General features: G+C 35.4%; 1 protein-coding gene across 1 annotated transcript; it reads left to right on the top strand.

Annotated features, from left to right (window-relative positions):
- Nucleotides 1–10,042: 10,042 nt before the first annotated feature.
- Nucleotides 10,043–12,491, top strand: LOC110686203 (anthocyanidin 3-O-glucosyltransferase 5-like). The gene has a single exon (XM_021862807.1). The coding sequence runs from the start codon at nt 10,660–10,662 to the stop codon at nt 12,109–12,111; it is 1,452 nt and encodes a 483-aa protein (XP_021718499.1). The 5' UTR covers nt 10,043–10,659; the 3' UTR covers nt 12,112–12,491.
- Nucleotides 12,492–12,752: the final 261 nt, after the last annotated feature.

Genomic DNA, 12,752 nt, shown 5'->3' with positions numbered 1-12,752 from the left:
TTTTCTATCTAGGGTGTACAAAACTAGGGTTCTACTTGATCAATTAGATGGAAATCAATTTCACGGTCCTTTCAAATTGATAGACCAAGTGGCGGTTCCACTATGGGTTCAGCTGAACCCATACTGGACTTCTAAAAATAATTCTGCAAAGTCTAGAAAATGGAAAGCATATAATATGCGTTTATAATATCTATTAAGACGGAGATGGATTAGTGGTCGAAGTCCCGCGTGCAAGACTTGCTCCTTACACACTGACGCGGGATCAAACCTTTGCTCTAACCTTTTTTTTTTTTTTGGCTTTTTAGCCCTATCTTTTAAAGTAAACGAATTTGATACTTATGTTGAAGTATTTGCGTAAATTATACTTCCTTCGTTCTAGTAATATTGCAATAACTGGAGTTTTGCACTTTTTATTATGTTTGTTTAACCACAAATTATGATTTATTCATAAAGTAAAATATAGCTATGTGGGGTCTTGTTATATTAGATTCGTCTCGTAAAATACTTTCACAATATCAACTTTTTATAATTTTTACTCTTATGTAATTATAGATATTTAACATATAAAATGTGCTTTAAGATCCGTAATTTCATCCTTGTTGTAATATTTGTGGAACAAAGAAAGTAGTTTGTTGCATTGTTGGTGAGTTGGGCAATAAACCAAATTCATTTCAAAGGGATTGAGTTCGAACCCTCTTTCCCTTTTGTGTCTTTTTACTTATCATTTATATAATTTTACCTTGAAATTTCACTATATAACTTTATTCAATCATTCATATAAATATTTTTTTTAGCGAGCTTATTTAATGTTATTGTTATTCACTTATTTTACTTAGTCATTGGATTTATTAAATAATAATTTCAATTGCAAATTTGCATAAATGGCACGTTGTCACCCCCAAATTATGGTTGCGGCTTGTAATTGGTAACTAATTTTTTCGCTCTTTTTTATTTGACCTGCTTTATTCATCATGTTTGGCTATACATAAATCTAATAATCAATATATTAATTCCTAATAAGGTAAAATTATATCAATAGATATTATGATAAGACATATTGAGACAATTTAAGTAAAAACCTACATGGCTATGTTTTAACTTATGTATGAATCACAAAAGGCGATCAAAGATGAGTGTGAATAGTACAAAAGTCAAATTAGGTCAAATAGGAAACAAGAACCCATAACATAAAATTCTTGGAACCGCCGCTGGATAGACCCCCTCATTACACAAATATTATATATATATATATATATATATATATATATATATATATATATATATATATATATATATAGGGTCGGGATCCGGTAAGAACCACCCTTTATGTGAGAACCTTTATCTATGTGAGAACCAATACTAGCCATTAGATTATATGAAATTCAATGGCCAAGATTAAAAGACAAAGCACACTTAACTGCTTCAACTTTCTCATTTTTTCTCTCTGCACAACCAAGCTCCATAATTATCAATGGCGACTGATTAATCCATTTGAAGGCTTGACAATTTTGATTTCATCTTCTTCTTCACAAGCACGAATAACTTCGATTAAAGAATTTGAAGGCTCGATAATTATCAAGGTTTGTTCAACTTTTCAATTTCGATTTTACTGCTCTGAAAATTTTGAATTGCATCAATTATTAAGGCACTGTAAGTTAATTTGATTTTGATTTTCGTTGTTGTCTATGATTTAATTTGAATTTTAAATCAAGATTGTATGATTTTGATTACAAAAATTTGGGTTTCACATTTTTAATTTCGATTTTAGTATTCTGGAAATTTTTGAATATGAATGTTCTTAATTTTGGTTATCCGAGTTTGACTTTCTAATTTTTTCTCGGTTTTTTTACTTTGAGTGTTCTCAATTTAGGATTTTCGTTAAAATTTTCAATAGGCTTTTCAATTGTGCCTGTAGACAAGATCCTTGACACCATCAAGGAGGTTGCGGACAAGCTGGACTTGCAGGTCCGCAGGAGGAAGAAGTATGGTGTCGAAGACTTGGTTGGGCCTAAGGATGATTTCATTGTCAGGGTAGAGATTGATAAACTAACTGAACAATTGATAATTATCAATGAGTATGTTTTGAATATCTTGATAGTGCATACAAGGTGTTTGATAAAATGCTTTTTAGAAAATGTTTGGTAATTATTTGTCGTTTGAGGAATGATATCACATGGAATTGAATAAGGGACTATTAATGCTAATCAAATGATTACTCGGCTTAAGGAGAATGTAGTTGGTAGAATTAGATGTTTGTCATGTAAAATGAGTGCTAAAAACAGAAGTTGGTTTGATAATATGTGATATATAAGTTTCTTTAGCTGCTTGTTTTGATATATGTGATGAGCAATGATAATAAGTTAGTTGCTCATTTGTCAAATGAGCAAATAATTAGTTGCTCATTTGTCAAATGAACAAATACTTAGTTGCTAATTTCACAAATGAGCATTGAGTCATTTGCTCATTTGACAAATGAGCATTCAATTATTTGCTCATTTGACAAAAGATTAAAGAATTGTTTGCTTATTTCACAAATGAGCATTGAGTTATTTGCTCATTTGACAAATGAGCATTGAGTTATTTGCTCATTTGACAAATGAGCATTCAATTATTTGCTCATTTGACAAAAGATCAAAGAATTGTTTGCTTATTTCACAAATGAGCATTAAGTTCCTGTGAACAAGCCCCACCCCCTTCTTCTTGGTCTGTTTCCTGCACACCAACCACACTCCCTTCTTCCACTTCCCTCCACAAACCTATCCCCTGCCTCCTCATCTTTCTGCTTGCGGTTCTGATTTCGGAAACTGATTTCAGTTCTAATTTTAGATTATGAAATTATTGTGTGTGTGTGTGTGTGTGTGTGTGTGTGTGTGTCTGTGTGTGTGAGTGAGTGTAAGAGTGTATGTGTAAGTGTGTGTGTTTGCTCCTGGCCGTGTACATTCTTATTTAAGAATCTGATTTCAGTTCTAATTATTGAGAGTGTGTGTGTAAGTGTGTTTAATGGGGTTCATATTCACTTGTTACTAATTTACTTGATAATAATTCCTAGTAGTAGTTGTGTTGGGTGAGCATGTGTTGGGTAATTTGTGAGTTGTGGTGGCTTTTGTAGTAATAATGGAGGCATTTCAGTTTCTACATGTGATTGTTTTCCTCTGCTTCTATGAGAGGGTGTTGATCTATATCAAAAACCTATTAGCTCAAGTGGTAGAGCACTATGCAAATGCATAGATGATGTAGGTTCGAATCCTACATAGGCTGTATTTATAAATAACTATATAAAAAAAAATCTTCAAAAAAAACTTGATCATCTCTCCTTTTCTGCTCAACTTTGCTTTGTTCAATACTTTTTCTTTATATATCCACAGAAGATTAAACCACTCAGAAGAACTAAATTAATATGTATGCATCCCTCAGAAGTTATTACAGACGACATTTGCAGTATTTCAGGTATACAATCTGCCTGCCTGGCATTATAAGCTGCTTGTAGGTTTCTTAAATGCTGAAGAACCCTATTAGCCTGCAATCCTGAGCTCTGAAGTAGCTTCTCTTACAGTTTCAAGTGAAGTACTTTTCAGATTATCTACTAATTCCATACATGAGCCTAAAATCTTGCAGCAACCCCATTTTGATAATCTTGGAGGAATATGAGTAGGAACTCCAATCTTGTAACAGGGGATATGCAACTGAAATTGTAATGTTTAAACATGGCATATCAATTTATAACCTTCCTCAAATTCTCAAAACCACCCATTATTTTTCTCTAATATCCCCAAATATACCCCTTTTAGTTTTCTGAGTTTCTAGACCAATTGAGTGTAGTTTGCTCATTTCTTTGCTCACACTACAAACTTGTGTCTCCACATTACATAAATGAACCTACGTGGGATTCGGACCCACATCTTTTGTGCATTTGCACACTGCTCTACCCTTGAGCTAGTAGGCTAACATATTTAAAATATTCAAACACACTAACGAATGAGCATTAAATAGTTTGCTCATTTGACAAAAGAGCATTGAATTTTTTTTTCTCATTTGATAAATGAGCAAAAATTATTTGCACATTTTTGCTCATTTGATAAATGAGCAAAAATTATTTGCACATTTTTGCTCATTTGATAAATGAGCAAAAAATTATTTGCTCATTTGACAAATGAACAAAAAATTATTTAATGTTCATTTAAATGAGCAAATAATTGTTTGCTCATTTGATAAATGAGAAAAAACTTATATGCTCATTTGATAAATGAGCAAAAATTATTTTCTCATTTGATAAATGAGCAAAAAATTATTTGTTCATTTGATAAATGAGCAAAAATTATTTGCTCATTTGATAAATGAGCAAAAAATTATTTAATAGTAGCAGCATATAGCATAGCAGTGACAACATCACAGCAAGCATTGATATGTTGTATATGTATAGACAAATTATCCAACAAGGCATACATAAGGGACGCTGGGATAGGAGCATCAACAGATTAATTAATAGCAGCAGCATATAGCATAGCAGTGACAACATCACAGCAAGCATCGATATGTTGTATATGTATAGCTTTCAGGTACAACTTCCGTAATATTTACCATTTTCACGTAGCTTATAGTCTCCAGCTCCATGAAAAACTTCATCATACAATAGGCTACTCCATGCCATTATTGGTTGAGGATATGCTTGCAAACCAGGAACAGCCTCCTTGTTGCAGATGAATGAAACAAAGAGTGTCCTGTGATCAACAATAACAGTACCTCCCCTAGTGAATCGTTTGATGACACAAATCTTATCTCGCAGCACAGACTTTGCATCAAGAAGTTCTTCAGGCTTCCTGATAGCATGAACAGCAAAAGACCTCACCAAATTACGATGTCAAGTAGAATATCTCAAGAAATCATGCTAATTTTCTAAGCAATTCACATCTTCGAGGAACCTTACAAATCTTCAAATTAGTAAATGTGACTACAGTGAGTAATGTAAATACAGAGTAATATTTATAAATGCGGGGATTACGTGTTTAAATATCACAAAGCCGTCCTAACATCAAAATTCTACTCAAATTATGACTCCTTTTTAGGGGTGGGACTTTTCAAACCGAACTGTGAAACCGTCCGTTATCGAACCGAACCATCACGGATCGAACTGTTTATAAACCGCTAGTTTTAAACCGAAAACCGAACTGAACCGTATAATGTCAAACCGAAACCGAACGAAACCGATTAATGTTAACCCGTTACGAACCGTAAACCGATAACAAACCAAACCGTTTATAAACCGAAACCGTTTGAATCGATTAATGTTAACCCGCTAACTGTTTAAACCGAACCGATTATAAACCGAAACCGTTTGAATAGTAGGAAAAAAACCGTTTAAATCGAACCATTTACAACCCGCTAACCGTTTACACCAAACCGTTGTAACCTGTTAAGTTGTTTAAACCGAACTATTTTTAAACCGCAACCCGTTTAAACCGATCCGATTACAAACTGTTTAAAACAAACCGTTTACAACCCGTTCCATTCAAATTGGACTATTTACAGCCTTTAACAATTTGTTATAATTCCACGAATACATTTGATGTTTAATGTAGTTTAGCAGTACAATTTTTTGTACGTATAATTATTAATTTAAATTTATAAATTTTTTTGCTATTATAAAATTAATATTATATTCTTGCATAACTAAATTAGGAGTTATAAATTGAATGAAAAAATTATAAAAAATCTGGCCACCCACCCAATCCAACACCCTCCACCTACCCACCACCGTAACCCACCCTAACACCACCCCCGCCGTCACCCCAGACTCACCCTATCACCACCACATCCCACCACCGTCACCCCAGACCCACCCTAACACTACCCCCACCCACCACCGTTACCGTAACCCACCTCCACCCCACCACCGTTACCGTAACCCACCCCCACCCCACCACCATCAACCCAGACACACCCTAACACCACCCCCACCCACCATAATTATCATAACCCACCCCACCCCACCCCACCACCGACCGTAAATACAAAAAAACCCAGACCCAAACCCCCACCCACCCCATCCACCACCGTCACCGTAAATAATAAAACCCAGACCCATACCCCACCCCACCTACCACCATCAGCGTAACGCACCCCACCCACCCCACCCACCACTGTCACTGTACAAAAAAAAAAAAAAAAAAAAAAACCAGGCCCAACCCCAACCACACCCACCACCGTCACCGTAACACACCCCACCCTACCCCATACGAAAAAAATCGGAAAAAAAAACCCAAACCCACTGTAACCCCACCCCACCCATCCCCACGAAACCCAACATCTTCGAAACCCCCCCCCCAACTCACTCTAACTACTCACCCACCATAAAACTCCCTCCCTCCCTTGAAAAATCCTCCCTCCCCTCCCACCCGAACCCACTCTAACCGCCGCCGAACCCATCCTAACTTGGCCCCCTCCGTCGCCCACGACCTGAAAAAAAAACAGAAAAAAAGGAAGAACGAAAATATCTTATATATTATTATATTAATCCCGAATTTGGCCTCGAATTTGGTTTTAAAAGGCCAAATTCGATCATGAAACAACTAGATCTAGAGTTTCGTGGTCGAATTTGACCATAAAAACCGTCGTGCGTGGTGCCGGTGGACGGTGACGGAAAACGAGATGGAAGAAGGAGAACATAGATGGAAGAAGGGAAAAGAAGAAAGGAAGATGGAAGAGGAGATAAGAGAGAAAACGGGAGAGCAGTGAGCATATTAGCAGCCATGGCTCAAAAAATTGATAATATTACAGAAGAGGAGAGAGAAAACGAGAGAGAAATCAAAGAGTACTAAAGAGACAATGGTAAGAGTGATTTAATTAGTGGAAAAGAAAACACACGGATCATGAATTGGAATGTGTGCGATGATAGGCCGTTAGATGACATGCAAATCAATGGCTGATATTTAATTTAAGACGGTGACACGGATCGTGGAATGATGGATTAGGATAGTATGTTTTTTTTTATTCATAGCTACGTACTAATAAAAACACTACTGTACTCTTAAAAAATGATTAACTTTATATAACTTATCAATTGTAAGAAACAGAAATGTTTGGAAATTCAAATTGATTCAATACGACATATTTAATGTATATTAGTTATTATATGTAATAAATAATAATGTATGGTACGATTGGTATCATACTATCATTGGTATGAATAGATAATCAATAAATGTATCTGATTATTAAAACTTAAAACAGTTGATGATCGATCTAATTGAATACTTCTACTTCTCCATCCGTTTTCTTTAACTTGCAAGTTGCAACATATATATGTTGCAGCCTTGTAGGCACGTAATCTTAAAAGGTGATCAGAGAGGGTAAGAGAACAAAGTAATTCAGCAATATAACTTTAACACCAAAATTATGGAATAGTTACAAACAATTGTCAATTATTACTTTATTAGACTAATGGGAAATTGAATAATTGTGATTTTAATTAAATATCCAAATATAGTTCTGTAACATTAAATTATTAGTTTATTACAATATCAATTATCGATTTATCGTATTCAAAGTACCAACTCATCAAATCATGGTCATGACGCGATCTTTAAAACAAGAAGTTGATAACCTGATAATAATCAATAATGAAACAATAATACATTAATACCTTATAAATTTGTAATAGACTAATATTTAATAAACAACAACAAGACTATAACCAAACTTGAAACATAACACATTAACATGATATAGAATATGAGAATTTCTGTAATTCTATATAATCTGATATCTGAATCGATTTATCGTATTCAAAGTAGCAACTCATAAAAATATGGTCATGACATGATATCTAAAACAATCCAACAAGAAGCTGATAACCTGATAATATTTGATAATGAAACAATAATACATTATAAATTTATAATAGACTAATATGATAATATCTAATAAACAACAACAAGAGTATAACCAAACTTGAAACATAACATATTAACATGATATAAAATAATTGAATAAATGAAGATTTGTGTAATTGTATATAATCCGATGTCTGAAAATAAAGTGACGAAATACCAACTTGATATAAAACGAAACCAGCTAATCGGTCAAAAACTCTTTAAACCCAATTTCTACTCGATCTATTTTTTTTTTCACCAACCTATACTGACCTGCTAATGAAATGGAAATACTAGTCCCAACTTGATATAAAACAAAACACGCTAACTGGTCAAAACCACTTTTTAGATTTCAATTTCAACCCGAATCAAACCGACTTTATCTAGTTCGCTAAAGAAATGAACCTTTTCAACCCGATCCAATTTAACCGATTACCAAACTAACCCGAATGATTTTAGCACCAAACCGAGTATAAACCGAACCGATATGAATCGAACTAGCATTAACTAGGGTAAACCCGCCCCTGAACCGACCCGTTTCAAAATAATTCGTTCATGACCCGAACCGATATGAACCTGAACCGACGTTGACCCGGTAAAACTGCCCCTGAACCGACCTGTTTCAAACCGATCCGATTATGAACCGAATCGTTTAAAAACCGAACCAGCATTGACCCGAGTAAACCCGCCCCTGAACTGACCCGTGTCTAACCGATCTGATTATGACCCGAACTGTTTATAAACCGAATCGTTTATGACCTGAACCGAATTTAAACCGTACAAAAATAAACCGAAACCGAACCGACCTGTGACTAATCAGAACCGAACCGAACCGACCCGCCGTTTAAATGAAACTGTTTCAACCCGAACCGTTTCAAACCGAAACCGTTTCAAACCGAAGTCAAACCAAACTGCCAAACCGAAGTCCCACCCCTACTCCTTTTATAGAACACTCATTGAATATTTAACAAAGCAGACCTCCCATTGTCTCCCAAGACCAACCTGATACCTATCCCATTACTAGGACAATCTCCTAATCAACACCTCCCTACCCAAACTTATGTATGCTCATCATTATCCTGCAGAACCATTTTAATCCGAAAAGAGGCCATCTTTCCAAATTTGCTCCGCCTTCTAATGTAGCACGCAATTACAATTTTACAAATTACTAGCAATTACCAAAAGTTATTGTAGTAACCACATTCTAATTCCTTACTACAGATTCCAATAAACAAAAACTAGTATAAAATAAAAATGCTTAAAATAAAATATCAAACAACCAATAAATACAACCTGAATCAAATTCGAGTAATTAAGTACTTGTCTGTTAACAGTATCAAGGTAAGGGCAATCCCTCTTGACCTCCACAGACCGATTGCGCTTTGCTTGATGAAAATCTAAATCATCCTCATCATCTTCATCATCCTCAATATCATCAGCTACAACCCCATTATCACTGCCATTAACCTCTGTTTCCTCCTTGCCATTCTCCACGTTGGCACGCCTCCGAATCGCCTCCCTCCTCCTCCTCTCATCCTTTTCCTCATCATCCTCATTGTATGTCGTTCAAACTTCCAACAAAATTAGATTATGTACTGCATTACAATCTTCAATTTGTAATGAAGTACTGTTTTTTTTCCTAATCAATTGGAAAAACCAATCTTGGGGGTCCAAAGCTCCAAACATTTAGCTTTTCGCTTAGACATTTTATCGAACAGTTTACGTGCATCCTCAATTCCTGTTGTAAATATTTCGAATCAGAATTCACAAGTAAAATAGGGGTTTAAGTGTTTGGATTATCTTGAATGTTCGAAGGAAGCTTTATACTGGCTTTAACAGTACTCACAACCAAACCAAAAATCGCAACAAAATCGAGCGAAAATCACAACAAAACCACAACATAATTTCGCAAATACACAACCAAAACAAGAATACATGTTAAAACCTAAATTCAGGCAAAATAAAACTAAAATGAACTTGATAATTACTCAAAAAAATGAAAATAAAACTAAAATCAACAAAAAAAAACAAACTAAAACATAATCGACACAAAGTAACCTAAAATTAGAGAGATGAAATCAGCACAAATAAAACAAAAATCAAAACGAAGATAAACAATGAATGTAACCTAAATTTAATTGAAAAACAGCAAAAAAAATAAACAATAACTTACATTGACGAACAATTGATGAAGATTGAAGAAGTTGTGATGAAATTTTAGAGAGAAAGAGAGTAGAAAACCGGATGAAATTGAATGAGGAGAGAGAAATTGCGCGTGAAAGAGGAAGGAGGAGAGAGAAAAAACGCATAAATTGTTTTGAAATAAAATGGTTTTGTTTAAACCAGGATTGTATTGTGACCGTTGGATGCAATTGATCCAATGGTTATAATGAGTCCTCACATATAATAATATTCTCACATAAGGGGTGTGGTCTCATATGATCCTATTCACACACAGATATTTTTTGTTGAAGTAATTTGTTAATATTATAATATGTTACTTAATTAATAAATCAAACTCTAGAGTATACCAATTGACCATCTCAAATGGGTCCATATATATTAATCAACTGGACGTACATACCAGTCATTACTCTCAATGTCTCATTGTCTCTTAATCAATTTCCCATTAGCTCTTGTACTTGATCATCTCCATTCTTGTTCTATAAATACTACATTATTTACATACTCTTCTTCATAACTTCATTATTCACACTACTTCCCTACTTCTTTACATTACACCACCTCTAAACTCTTCCCTCTTTTGCTCTTATTATATTAGCTAGCTACTATGATCCCAACTAAACCTCATGCTGCTCTACTTGCAAGCCCTGGCTTAGGCCACCTTATCCCCATGGTTGAGCTCGCCAATCGCCTCGTTACACACCACGGTTTCCACGTTACAATCTTCGTTGTAACCATGGAGCCCACCGCCTCGAACAATCCCAATAATAACCTTCTTCCTAAACAACCTTATAGAAGCCCAACTTTGTACAACTTGGTTGTGCTACCCTATGTGGACTCTTCAGCTCAAATGAGTCCAACTGATAAGATCATGACCCGACTTGCTATCATGATGAGAGGCTATGTTCCGAGCTTACAGGCCGAGCTTGGATCCATGGAGCACAACCCGACCCTCCTTGTAGTTGACCTTTTTGGAACCGAATTCCTTAGCCTTGCAGATGAGTTTGACATGGTCAAATATGTTTATATCCCTTCAAATGCATGGTTTTTAGCTATGACCATATGTGTACCCCTCCTTGATAAACAAGTCAAGCATGTAGGTCCCCTCAATATCCCGGGTTGTAAACGGGTCGAGTATGATGATATACTTGACCCGGTTTTTGACCCAGAGAATAAGGACTATGATGAGTACGTTCGTATCGCTTTGGATTTAGGCACAGCTGATGGGGTGTTAGTCAACACTTGGAAACAGTTGGAGTCAAAAACACTTTTCTCCTTGAAAAACAATAAAATTCTAAGAGAAATATTTAATAAGCGAGTCTATCCGGTCGGACCATTGGTCCGGCCGGTTAGACCAGAGTGTTTAGGGGGAGAGTTGTTAGAATGGCTAGATGACCAACCAAAAGAGTCGGTCCTTTATGTTTCCTTTGGAAGTGGGGGAACTTTGTCTAGTCAACAAACCACAGAGTTAGCTTGGGGTTTGGAAATGAGTCAACAAAGATTTATTTGGGTGTTACGCCCACCTATTGAGCATGATGGAGCCGGGGCCCTCTTCCATGCGATGGACGGTCAAGATCAAATCGTCTCTCAATACTTGCCTCGCGGCTTCTTGACCCGAACCCACAACTTGGGTAAGGTGATCCCAATGTGGGCCCCACAAACCGAGGTACTAGCTCACAAATCGATTGGAGGGTTTCTATCACACTGTGGTTGGAACTCAACCCTTGAGAGTCTAGTCAATGGTGTGCCTATTATTGCTTGGCCTCTCTACGCCGAGCAAAACATGAACGCGGCATTGGTTGAGGAGGAGCTAGGGGTGTCAATTCGCCCAAAGGTCTTGCCAACCAAAGGAGTTGTTGGTAGAGAGGAGATTAAGAAGATGATAATTAAGGTTATGGAAGATGATGATGGGATTAAGATGAGGGTTAGAGCCAAAGAAGTGCAAAAATATGCAAAAGAGACCTTTACTATAGAAGGGTCAGCTCTCAAGTCATTTTCTGAAATAGCTAATACATGTGAGAAGAAGTTAACTGATCAGAGAGCAAAGGCAACTAAATGATGTTGGGGGCAGTATTACATGTTGCATGCCTTTAATTTGGGATAAAAGTCAATAACAGTAACAAAAAATAATGCATATAATTCAGCGTTTTATGGGTTTTATCAAGTGAAGTAGATTTATTACTTTTGTCCATTAGTAGTTCTAAAGTTCTCGATGTTGACTTGCAAGTTGTTATCATTAATATTGAGTTATTGATAATATATATTTTAAGTGTTTCCTTTAAATTGCAAATTTGCAATTGTTTAATTATTAAATTTGTCAATGCATTATGCATAGCTATTATTCATGAGAGGTTTTGAGTTCAAGGAATATGAGATGCTTGAACTTATATTGTAGAATTGTACTCCCTCCGTTTCTTATTTTTTTTACTCTAGTATATTTTTGGGTCAAATTTTTAAACTTTAACCCTAAATTCTCATAAATAATGATAATATATATATATTTGAGATCTTATTAGGATCGTCTCATTGTATATTATGTTAATATCAAGTTTTTATAATTTTTATGCATATACAATTAGAGATATAAACGTTTGAAGACCCAAGATCATGAAAAGTCAATATGGTAAAAAAAAAAAAAAGAGAGAAAGATGAAGTAAAATGTAGCCCACACTATGAACAACTACTTGATGCGCAAATTGC

This window comes from Chenopodium quinoa, unplaced genomic scaffold (assembly GCF_001683475.1).
Source record: "Chenopodium quinoa cultivar QQ74 unplaced genomic scaffold, ASM168347v1, whole genome shotgun sequence".
Lineage (NCBI taxonomy): Eukaryota > Viridiplantae > Streptophyta > Magnoliopsida > Caryophyllales > Amaranthaceae > Chenopodium > Chenopodium quinoa.
This window is presented reverse-complemented; position numbering and strand designations above follow the sequence as displayed.